Below are 12801 nucleotides of genomic sequence, written 5' to 3' on the forward strand. Positions count from 1 at the left end.
AAGAAATGACTAGTTGTGACATTATCTTCAGTGTCTGAGGCGACAACCTCTGAATAAAGCTCGCCCAGCTTTTATCTATGATGCACGAAGTCTTTGCCAGCATGCCAGCTGATATTTGCTCTCTTGCATAATAACTATGTCGGCAGTCCTTAAGAGGAGGGATGGGCGATACTTCCATTTATTGTCTGAAACCGCTTTGGCGTTTGCATCGCAATGCCGGTTTCAGACTTTTTGAGCTGCCGATACATCGTGGCTTCCCAGCCACCGCAATGTATCAGTGGTTCAAATTGATATACGCTGTGTTTATAAATTTATCTGTTTTAGTTATTTGCTATTCAGTTTTCTGGATCTTTGTTTCTTCCTATCATTTCTATTACAAGGTTCAACTTAAATTTTTACGTAATAGCATTTCGCTAACGCATTTATGGGTCACACAGCTATTAGGTTTTGTGTGTATAAAGACTGATGATTGAGTTTATTTAAGTTTTATTACCCTCGACTTTTCTCATTTTACGTTACAAAATAGAAACATCCATCAAAACATCAAGAAGGCAGAAAAACCCAGAAAAACCTGTGGTAAGAGGACCATTAATTTTTTTCTGTAAAGCCGTGACATAATTTAGCTGGAAGGAATGCAAACAAGCACACCTTTCCTGTTAATAATTTATCTCTGGTATTTCATAGCCACCTGGTTTAAAAACAAGCCTGTTTGAAAATGAGCCTGAGGAATTCTACCTTAATATTTGGATACAGGTGACGTGAGAAGACAGAACAGGTGAAACCTCCCCACTGACTTGCTCCACAGATTCAACTGCATGGATTCATAGCTGGTTTTAAAGGAAGGAGCCTGTAGCAAAGACATGGGAAGGCCATGGTCCTCCAGACTCCGACCCCCAGCAGCCTCAGCCACTGTGGCCCATGGCTGGGAATTATGGGGTTTGTAGTCCAACAACTTTGGAAAAGACACCTTGCTATATTGAGCACTGGTTTTTCCATATTTTATTCCAGCATACACTGGAATTCCTCAGAAGCTTTTTTTTTGTTATGTTCTTTAGTGGGGGGGAAACCCAGAACCTTCCAGGGTGGCTTATTAGATCAGTAATTAGACAGTACCCACCCGCAAGTTCATAATCTAAAAGGCACAACACACAAGGAAAAATGAATGGGGAGGGAGGACGGCAGAAGCCAATTCAAAACCAGTTATTTATCATTACAGTCACTGGCGCAGCCATGGGGAGCACTGGATCAATTGGCTTGGCACTATTTGAACACACACTGCCATTTGCATGCTTCCACCTTCCAGATTCCTCTCACCTCTGCTTGAGCAGCAAACCGGGAATACAAACCAATTCATCCTACGGTTTGTGCAAATCATATATGTATGTAAATTGGAGATGAGAGAAGAAACCAGAGCAGAAAAGAAAGGGGGGCACAGGGTTTGTTTATGTAGCACCAAAGGATGGTCTGAACTGACTTCTTGGGTGTGTTCAAGGTTATATTCAGGGACAGCTCCAGCTCTGAGGGGACCCTTAGCAAAGAGGTGTCTAGCGGGGCCCCTCCAATGTCCGAGGCCCTGGCAGGTTTGTTGGATAGTGGGAGCAAGCAGCCAGAACTACTCAGATCAGCATAGGGAGACAAGCCACCATTTTAATTTCCGACAATACCACAGCACTGCTCTGGGGCATTGTGGGAAATGTAAATGGTGGCTTTCAGCCCTGATCAGTGCCAGAGGAGGAAAAATTAATGGAGGGCCAAGGCAGACCTGCCAGGACAGCAGATGCCAGTTCTGGTCATTCTTTTTGTGCACATAGGGTGACAAGAAACATTAGCAGAGGGGTGTGTGTGTGTGTGTGTTAGAGCAGATGAAAAGATACTTTATGGATAGACAACTTGATGTGGAAAGGCGAGGAAGTCAGAATAAAGTGAGGGCCTCAGCAGCCTTCAGTCCCTGCCCTTACCGATCCATTGCAGGACTCTGTCCCATTTTGGGGCAAGCACTCAGAATGGCACGGAAGGCACCGTGTCCCGTTGACGTATTCCCGGAACTCTCTGTAGGAGAAGGAATTGCAAAGTCAGGTCAATCCAAAATTTAGGCAGCTTCCAGTTTTTCTCCTCCCAGCTTTCCTTAACTTCCTGGAATCCATCATCTGCCGGTGCACTTCTCATCACAGTAACTTCTACTAGGGCTGCATTTTAATTGTTCTATAAAATTTGGTGGTGACAGATGGATGTTTCAAAAAAGAAGAAAAACAAGGAGGTGATATGTATGCTATTTTCACACCTCTTCCATGTACCCTGAAAGCACAGAATTTAGTCAACAACACAGAACCCAACACTAAGAAAATGTAGCTTTATATATATATATATATAAACATAGCAAGTGTCTCTAGACCTTAATGTGGCTAAACAATGTATTTTCTACATAGCACTCCCAGAGCCATTAAGTTGCTCCTAATCTGAATTCTAGACAGTCAGGGCTCCTGGTCTGCTTTCCCCATGATCACATACCCATCCAGAAGGCTGCAGTTTTTAACACATTCATTCCCACGCAGAAACCCAATGCAGGACATGCACTGAGTCCCCCCAGGTCCCCAGCAGTGCCCCTTGGAGCAGAGGGGGGAGCAACTCTGGTCTTCGCGTACTGTGGAGAAGAAGACATAGGAATGTATGCATTTGTTACCTGTTCTTTTGCTACCATCAAAAGGAATGGAGGAAGCCATCAATGGCAAGTCGTTTTGTTTGACTCTTGCTGGCCTCACTGTGAGCTGCCCAAGCTAACATTGCGCTGAGTAACCCTGAATTCTTATGCATTTGCTCACAAAGAGCTCACATATGGAGTCCCTAAATTCTCCTATCTGCACAGGATTTTTCATAAGCCTGGCAAAGGGGCTCACTTCCCTCCCCCCCCCCCACCCCACAAAGCGGCTCCCAGATTGGAAGATTGTGGGGAGGGGGCCTAATAATAAATAATAATAATAATAATAATAATAATAATAATAATAATAATAATAATAATAATTTATTTATAACCTGCCCCCAGCCACTCTGGGCGGCGTCCAACAAAATATTAAAAGTACAATAAAACATCAAACATTAAAAACTTCCTTAAACAGCCTTCAGATGTCTTCTAAAAGTCAGATAGCTGTTTGTTTTCTTGATATCTGAAGGGAGGGCATTCCACAGGGCGGGCCCTCTGCCTGGTTCCCTGAACTATAGGAGTAAGTGCCACACACTTACTACACTCAGGGTTGTTGTCATTCTGGAACAAGGTCTGCCGAGGGTTCTTGAAGATGGCTTCCCAAGGAACGTTCTGGATGAAGCAAAGGTTGGGGTTGTGGTGAATAAGAACCATTCCGCTGCTGATCTCTTGCAGCGAACGCAGGCCGAAGGAGGAGATGTTGAGGTTTTGCAATGTTAGAGAATAGACTCCGCTGCCAAAAGAAAAAACAGGCTCTCCAATCAGGAAGAAGAGAAGAAGCCCCAAAAGAGCCATCTTATTTGTTTATCCCTGCCGTGCTGAAGTAGATATTGACTAGCCCAGCGAGGGACTCATTGAACATCCTGTCTTGTTTTGTTGCATTTCAAGTAATATAATTTCAGGAACTTCAGTTAGTATGAAGGATGTAGGTTTTAAAATAAGTAAGATATTCAGGCATCTTTTTGCTGTACCTGAGGATATTACTTCCAACTTCTTTCTTTTCGTGATGGCTGGCGCAGGACAGAAACCGTGGCAGGATGAAGTGCTTTAGTGAGGGAGTACAAAGCAGAGGGTTCTCTCCGCTCTACCTACCACATGGCTGGTGTGTGAGGGGAATGGAGAGGGAGAAGAAGTTACATTGTGTAGGCCCAAAGTTTTTGTGGTTTATTTGGATACCCTCCAACCTTTCATCAAAAGGTGAGAGACAAGGCCCTCCACTTCTGCAGGATCAGTCTCCATCTCTGGAGGGGTTTCCCTTCAGCAGGAAATGCCAGTTCAGAGATCCCCTTAGGAGAGACAATAGGAAACCCAGGTTTCCTCTGAGCTTGCTTGACCAAGTGACAGAAGTTCCACACTGCCTTGTGCATGTTAACAGTGAATATTTGGAATATAGTGGCAAGCTGACAACCAGCAGGAAGCCTTTGACAATGTCATGACGACAGACACACACAATTACCAACATTCACTGGACTCAATAACTGGTAAAAAGAGGGACGGGATATATCCTGTTAGATCCGGAGAGCCACAAAATCCATTGGGGTTTGACAGCATTTATGCAAGTAAATAGAGACAGCTCGCTTACAGCCATCTAGTGAGTTAGTAGCAGAGGCAAGCTCAGATTCTGGAATCCTTGATTTATAGTTCAGTCTTTTAGCCGTTGCAATCTAAGCTGTTTCTGCCCCAATCCTGGGAGGGTGCTTACTTGTAAAGGGCTCGTCCCCGGATCACTCGAAGGTTCTGGAAAGGGTTTAAGTCCATGAGAGACTCCGGCCAGGATTCAATATAGAGGAAGCCTATGCAAAACACAAAGTTAGGACCATTCAGCGGAGGATGAGAGCACCTGATTTATTTATCACTTGTATATCCAACTTTTCCTCCAAGGAGCTCAAGGTGGCATTCATGGTTTTCTTCCTCCCCATTTTATCCTTGCAACAACCTTGCGAGGTAGGTCAGACTGAGAGACTGTGACTGGGCCCAATGTCACCCAGTGAGCTTCGTGGCTGAGTAGGGATTTGAACCCTGGTCTCCCAGGTCCTAGTCCGACACTCTAACCACTGAACCACACTGGCTCCCTTAATTATGCTATTCCATAACAACAAACAACCCCTTTGCCTGGGACTTGGAGGCAGGGTGGAGGGGGCCAAGGCTACCTAGAAATAAAATTCTTACGTACCTGTTAGATCCTTCAGGTTCTCAAAGACTTTAAGCTGCTTGGGATCAAGGGGCGGAGTATCAGAGGCAGGATCCCTGGACAGAAAGGAAGGAAACTGCATTGGTGAGAAATGAAATAAACAGACACACTTCGCTTCCTCTTGCTATTATTACTGCACTCTTTGTAACTTGAGTGATGGCTACTTTAATTTTGGTTCTATACAGTTGATGAAAATGTGGCCAAAATATTTTATGCACCACATGCTATTCTGAGTGGAATCACCTCAGCATTTCTCACAAGGAAACTCTGCTGTGGACAAAAGCCAGCCCTGGTGCTTCCTTTTTTAAAAAAAAACAAAAAAAAAAACATTTATTTGATTTTAGAAATATAAAATTATAACAATACAACCATACAGATCCACATTTACAGATTCCTCCAAATCTCTGGACTTCCCACTGTCTCCTCCATGGGTCCTACTACCAAACCTTTTCTACAGCATCTTTTCCAATATTCTATATTTAATACAACTCCATTGTCTCCCTAGTACTTGCTACCTTACAAGTGTTATTGCAATCCTGCTAATGCTTTCATCTGTTTACAGTAGTCTCCAAGATAAATTATAATTTTTTTTCCATTCTCTGTTAAGGTTTTGGTCTTCTTGGTTCTTGAGCTTTCCAGTCAGTTCTGCCATTTCAGCATACTCCATCAGTTAAATTTGCCATTTTTCTCCAGTAGGGACTTTATCTTCTTTCCATCTCCAGCCCTGGTGCTTCTGAGGCTACTTGTTCCCAATACCAGAAGGCTTTCACACCTCGTGGTTTGATTTCCATGGCCACCATTTTTCTTATATACCCCAGAGCCTAAATCGTTCCAACTTCCTCCACTTCTTTCCCTTTTTTATAAACACTCCCATAGCCCTTCCAAAGCTAAAACCTCACATGGCACAATTACAAGGATGTCTTGTAATCACAATTACAAGTGATGCTACATCCTTTACACCTAAAGCTCACTGTTACTCACCCTGCAAAAGTCTCTGGCAGAAAGGCCAAGCTGCCGAAGATCTTGGTGCAGCCAGCAAAGTGGTGGATGTTGGAGGCATTGACGGCACGAACCCCTTTCAGGAAATCCATCCCCAAACCGTAGCAGACTGAGAGACCGGGGGGGGGGAGGGAGGGAAGAGAATGTGCATATGAGTCTACAAACATCATCACAACCATGATGCAGAGCAGACAATGGGAACAACACAGAACCTTTGGGCTAAAGGGCCGAAAGAAAGGCTAACTCAGGCATAGGCAAACTCCGGCCCTCCAGATGTTTGGGACTACAATTCCCATCATCCCTAGCTAACAGGACCAGTGGTCAGGGATGATGGGAACTGTAGTCCTAAACATCTGGAGGGCCAGAGTTTGCCTATGCCTGGGCTAACCCAAGTCCTTCTTGGGTGTTGAATGCACCAGTTGCAACCCCTAGTGGCCGAGGAAGAGCCATGAGCCCAAAAATCAGGGTGACTCGCCTGCTGAATATCTACAAATGCGATTCCTGAAACTGCTGCAAAGTTGGAGAGCAAAGCCAAGGCGGTCAAGGATAGGGTCAGAATACTCAGGAGGTAGAATAAGTTAAAACCGAAACTTTGAAGAGAGCACAAATCGGTTTCAACGTTTACAACTGTTTGCATAAACAAGCCTTTCGCCTTCCTGGTTTTGGACTGGCTAGGGATGATGAGAGTGGCAGTCCAAGATATCTGGAGGACACCGAAGTGGAGAAAGCTGCCATAAGCCTTCTCTACAACATTGGCCATTTCTACGGGCAAAAGGAACAAGAGACAGGAAACAAAGTAGTATAGCATCCCGTACCTGCATCCCCATATATATCCCTCCCCCTCGTGCCAATTATCTCCATGCGACGAAGGAGGGCATACCCTACAAGTGTTGCTGGTACCCCAGGTTCTCAGAAGGACTTGTATGGTCGGCGTACACAATGCGATGCCAAGACTGATGCATCATGGGAAAAGTCAGAGTCTTCCTGGAAACAGTGTTTCTCCCTCCACTGGCCAATTCCCAGCTCTTACCTTTGGGACACGGCTTGTTGCACTTCTCACACTTCTGCACAGTGCCCACGCTCACCTCCTGACTGGTCTGAGGGCACACCAAAGTACAGGACCCAACCTCTGCAGCCAAGTAGTTATCTGTAATTCAAAACAACAGGAAGTAAATGACAGCCTGGAATCAGCATTTCTTTCTTTTTTAATTACAAAAAAAACACTGCATAAGGATGGTGCTGCAACAAGGCAGATTATAGCAATACGTACACCATCCACCATTCACTTATACGCCGTTTTCCCATGGGAAAGCATGCTCAAAGCAGCTTGCAACAACAGAAAAGAGCCCCCGCTGCCAATGTGTTTCTCATGTACTGCAACAGCCTGACCATTATGTTAGGTTGTGGGTCAATACATAATACATAACACATTAAATCCTCACCAGTATTCCATGGCCATCAGGTTACACCTTATCACATGGGTAGGCAAACTAAGGCCTGGGGGCCGGATCCAACCAAATCGCCTTCTAAATCCGGCCCGCAGACAGTCCAGGAATCAGTGTGTTTTTACATGAGTAGAATGTGTGCTTTTATTTAAAATGCATTTCTGGGTTATTTGTGGGACATAGGAATTCGTTCTTTTTTCTTCTTCAAAATATAGTCCAGCCCCCCACAAGGTCTGAGGGACAGTGGACCAGCCCCCTGCTGAAAAATTTTGCTGACCCCTGTTATATCACATTCTCATTCTGGTCCATCTCCCTCCACGCAAGTTCTTAAAAAGAATTTCAGGAAGCCATTTTGCTTCATGGAATTGGGAGAAAATTAACACCTCCATTGCAAGGATGCTTCAGAAGGGAGTTGCTGCCAAGAGCATTTTTGTGCAAGTGTCTTTTGATGCACTGAATAGAATGAAAGTTTATGAGTCATGGCGAAAGGGAGAGCATGTATATAATAATAATATACTATACTATGATTTTTTTTGTGTGTAACTGTGATGTTCAGCTTATTTTTTAGTTGTTTTGTTAATAGTGTTACATAGATGGTAACTGTTTTATTTGCAATTTGCGATTGTTTTAAGTATTCTATACAATTTATGCTGCATTTGCGATGTTCCATTATGTTATTTTTATCTTTTGTTTGTAAGCCGCTTTGGGAGTTATTTGAATAAAAAGAGGCATAGAAATAGAATTTTTTAAAAAACACACATTTTGGGGACATTTTTCTTTATAGAGAAAGGGGGAAAACAAAGGCCAAGTTCTCATTGAGGTGGTAAACCAATATCAGGATTATACCACTGCTGAATGCAGACAGCTGTTCAAATGACTGAAAGCACCACCATTTTATATATGTATCTGTGTGTCTACTGCTATTTTCTGTGCTGTTTTCAACCGTTTTAAGAGGTGTTTGTATGTTGCCTTTTTCATGTTGTGTGTGTGGGAAAATTAAAAAAACTAGCAACTGGCATACATGAAAGGAATATTCTGTGTGCTGGAGTACTCAGTCATGTGACTTTGGCTTCCAGAGAGAAGGGATGGAGGCAAAAGACAGGCTCATCTCCATAGTTAAGGACTAAACAGAAGATAGTAACCATCCCAGGGCATTTTCAGTTCCAAAAATCCTGCACACATACCGCAACCCCAATAACATATACATGCACTAAACAAAAGGGATAATAATAAGAGCCTTACAAGGGCATTCAGCAACACAAGTTGCTCCAAAGGTGTACCGTCCATTTGGATTGGGCAGATGCTCGTAGGTGTCTGGATTGTAGTTGAAGAGAAGTGGGCAATGCAATTCGCAAATCCCACTGTGGTTGAAGTGCAGGCAGGCCTGGAGAAACGGAAAGGTGGCAAGTCCTATTTTTCTATCTGTTCACTTTGAGAACTTTCACATAGGAAGGACCCCGCTGAACACTCAGGTGCCACCCTAGAAAGTGAGTCGCTTGGATCAAAAGCAACCAAGTTTCCGTGGCCCCACAAAGGCTAATGAATTTTTTTTCCAAAGCCGTTCTTTTCATGGTCCAAGCCTGTAGAACCAGCCTTGCACCCACATCCAAATGGGGACAAATTCTGTGGCAGCACTACAGGGTTTCATTTCTTTTTAGGGGGGAGGGGAGCGCTGCAGCTTTATGGTGTCTTTGTAATATTTGTTTTATTTACAATGCGCAATATACACAGTATAAATGGAAGTACAGTCATACCTTGGTAGTCAAACGCCTTAGTTGTTGAAAAAATTGGCTCCTGAACATCGCAAGCCCAGAAGTGAGTGTTCTGGTTTGCAATTGTTTTTTGGAAGCCAAACATCTGACACGGCTTCCACGGCTTCTGATTGGCTGCAGGAATCTCCTGCAGCCAATCGGAAGCCGTGCCTTGGTTTTCGAACCGTTTCGGGAGTCGAATGGACTCCCGGAATGGATTAAATTTGAGGACCAAGGTACGACTGTAAAACGGGCACTCTTGCTACAGGCAGTGATACACAGTGAGCAGCCTCACCCAAAGCCTGTATCCCCAATACCAGCCAGAAATTATTTCCTCAGCTAGCAGAAACCTGTCTCTGCCTCTCTCTACCTCTCTTTGTTGATTTAAACTCCAGAATCAATCTCACTTACTTACTTACTTACTTACTTACACACACACACACACACGATAAGTAGTTGATTCAGACTCCTCTCCTGCAGGTGAGCTGCCCATTCAAAAACAACCATTTAACCATTCACTTCCTTCATCAGCTGGCTAACACCCCACCTTTGTCAGGTAAGAGGATAATAATAATAATAATAATAATAATAATAATAATAATAATGTACCCCACCCATCTGACTGTGTTGCCCCAGTCACTCTGAGCTGCTTCCAGCAGGAACAAGAACATAATACAAAATTAAACATTAAAAACTTCCTTATGCAGGGCTGCCTTCCGATGTCTTCTAAAGCCAGTCAACTCCAGATCCCAACAAGCTCTGCTCACGATCACCAGATTCAACAGGAATCTGCTCCTTGCCTTTTGGGTTCCACCCCTGTTTTGCTCTGGCTCCGGCTCCAATACAGGTTGGGTGTGTGTGAGAGGTAAATGTTTGTGTTTTTTCTGGCAATCAGAATACTTGACAGTGCGTTTGATAAATGAGAAATGAGAACCCCAGGGCGCACACACACTCACCAGGCAGTCGGAGTGTTTCGGTCCCGTGCAGCCGGCTGCACACTGCTCGTGGCAACAATCCGTTGGGTGTCTCCCCTTACACCTTGCACAGCTGCTGGCGCAGACTGTGCTTGTCACTGGCAGGGGGGGGGGGCAAAGAGAAAAACAGAAAAGTCAGAGGCACAGAAGCTCCTTCATCAAACATAAGAGGGATCTCGTACCCTCTGAACTGACAGCTTGCAAAAAGGGAGGTGCCAGCAGCAGCTGCTGCTGCTTGGGCTGCCACATAAATGCCAGGTGACAGCAGGGTGAGAGGAAAATAAGGCACGCCACAGCTACACTAGGGGACAACCCAGGTTGTTGCAACAGGCTAGGAAACTTAAGAGGGAGAAAGAGGTGCCTTTGAGAGAACAGGAGAAGCGGGGATGCCAGGGAGTTTTGTGGGACAGGGGAGAGCTAAGCGGAAGTCTAACTCCCTGAGCAAATAACAGAGGACCTCTAAAGGCTTTGCGTTAGAGACATGCTCAGATGTACTCTTCCCACCTCCTTCCCCAAACTGGAAAAGTGCTAACTAGGCTTTGGAAGAAGCCATGAGGGAATCCAGAACTCTGTCAGAACCCTCACACCTCCTTCCAAAAGCCCAGCGTCTCCCTTTCCCAGCTTTGCAATGGCGGCGCGAGGGCTGGGAGGCATCAAATGTTGCCAAGGGCCGCCAAAAAGGCCTCGAGGGCCCCATGGCCCACCCTGATCTATGTCAAGGATGGAGAAACCCATAGACAGGGGCCATATGCGACCCACCAGGCCCCTCTGTCCTGCCCTTGGGACTCTCCCCAGGCCACAGCCCTGCTTTGCTTAACTGTTCCCATCTGCCTGAAATGCATATCTGAACTCTGACGTGCCTCTTGATCATATGGATGGGTGGAAAGAGGGGTGTGCACAGGTGTGCAGAAATGAGCCTACAGTACAATTCACACTTGTTGCTCCTCTCACTTTTAGCGTCGGCCTTGCACACCACTGACATGTAGCCCCCGAATTATTGCATGGAAGGGAATGCGGAGCTCAGGCTGGGGGAGACAAAATGGTGACCCATCCGCCGTTCTACACACAAATTACGCACTCCAAAGCTGTTAAGAGATACTGTGTAAAACCTGCAAGTTTTGGTATAGCCCAGATCCCAAGAAGCCTGATACTCACATGTTTGACAGCTCCCTTTTCCTTCTCCCCAGCAGTGGCCATTGAGGCATATTCTTTGGCAGTCGGGGCCTGAGGAGTGGGGAAAACAGACACTTTCTTAAAAGCAGGGTGGTCCTCACCAAATATTCCTGTATTATACTTGTTACAGTTGCTTTTCTCACAGAGCAAATCAAAGCACCTTAGGTCCAAACCAATTAAGAACCTCCAATAGGAATCTAAAACACATATAAAAGGTAGGACTTTCTGATCCTACCCAACTAAAACGGGCCACAATGCCACCATTCAGATTACAAGCCAATAAAACAGGTAAAGGGATAAACCTTTGCCTAAAAATAGATCAAGATAACACCAGGTGAAAGCATTTCACAAGCAGGAGGCCACCACTGAAAAGGCCCACTCTCATCCTCGGAGTCTCCCATAGAAGCAGAACACAAAGAGGGGCCTGAAGTGATGATTGCAGGATCCGGGTTGGTTCATGTGGGGTGAGACAGTCCTTGAGGCCCTGGGGCCCTGAGCCGCATAATTGCCTTATAGGACAAAACTGAGCTTGCAAACTAATGGGTGGTCAGTGTTGTCATGCCAGAACTGGCGTTATATGTCCAGACTGCCCTGCCTCAGTTGACAATCTGGCTGCTTAATTCTGTACCAGCAAACTCCGAATCACCTTCAAAGGCAGCCCCATGTATGATGTGTTGCAGTGGTCTGATTTGGAGGTTAGAATAGGCAGAGACATGACAATCAAAGGAGTAGAAGCAGACTTCAAAGGCCTCTGGCATGTGCCAACGAAGGAAGAATGAGCAGCAAGGAATATATGTTTGCCATGGTTTTGTGGGAGAGCAAAATGCAGTAGCGGATGCAAAAAATCAGTTTCCTTTTTTGTTTTTTAAACGGTCCTTTCTAGCTCAGCCAACCCCACAAACTGTAGAAGCAGGAGCAAAAGGAGCAAACAGTAATCCAGCGAAGAGAAAGAACTGAGGATCTCAGCCTTTGTTATGTTTAAAGTTTCCAGCCCCACTGAAAGAAAAAATGACTTTATAAAGAGCATGGACACTGCCTGCTAAAACCTTAGAAGCTGGAAGGTAAGAATTTGACTCTCAAGGGTTCAGTTCTGTTGACTGAAATCTAACCCTACAAATATATTTCATACCCTTTCCATGGCTTGCAAGTATCAAAAAAGCTGGGTATGAGAAGCATATTTGCATAACCTATACAGCTTGCAGACCTCAGCTTATCTTGTGGACAGAATTTTTAAGATTTGTCTTTAGCAGAAAGTACACATGGTTTTAAAAAAAAATCACCTAGAATGTAACAGGATAAGAAACAAGCAGAGATACGAAGCGTAATAATGTGTTCCTGGCAACTTAAATTCTAAAAATCTGGGATTTTATGTCGGTGCAGAATTCTATAACCCCAACACAGCCCAGGAGCCAAGCCCGGGTTTGCTTACAGATCCGGCGCCGGCGGCTGCTGATCTCTGTGTAGTTCTGCTGATTGTGTTTGTGGAAAATGGCCCCCCAGTGGATGGTCTCCTGGAAGCACAGCTGGGGGTTTTCGTCTACAATCACACCACCCTTCAAGATCTCTGAAA

The 12801-nt window shown here is 44.9% G+C and overlaps 1 protein-coding gene across 1 annotated transcript in view; it reads right to left on the reverse strand.

Annotated features, from left to right (window-relative positions):
* The window catches only part of ERBB2 (erb-b2 receptor tyrosine kinase 2), a 59699-nt gene that overhangs the window by 24050 nt on the left and 22848 nt on the right, over nt 1–12801 (reverse strand). The window contains exons 4-14 of the mRNA XM_079948671.1: nt 12661–12795; nt 11214–11282; nt 10041–10156; nt 8576–8717; nt 6919–7035; nt 5871–5997; nt 4872–4945; nt 4401–4491; nt 3238–3431; nt 2509–2641; nt 1959–2049 (exon numbers count right to left, since the gene is read on the reverse strand). Coding sequence (XP_079804797.1) covers nt 1959–2049; nt 2509–2641; nt 3238–3431; nt 4401–4491; nt 4872–4945; nt 5871–5997; nt 6919–7035; nt 8576–8717; nt 10041–10156; nt 11214–11282; nt 12661–12795 — 1289 coding nt within the window. The remainder of the gene's footprint in view (nt 1–1958; nt 2050–2508; nt 2642–3237; nt 3432–4400; nt 4492–4871; nt 4946–5870; nt 5998–6918; nt 7036–8575; nt 8718–10040; nt 10157–11213; nt 11283–12660; nt 12796–12801) is intronic.

Source organism: Podarcis cretensis (assembly GCF_951804945.1).
Source record: "Podarcis cretensis genome assembly, chromosome: 13".
Lineage (NCBI taxonomy): Eukaryota > Metazoa > Chordata > Lepidosauria > Squamata > Lacertidae > Podarcis > Podarcis cretensis.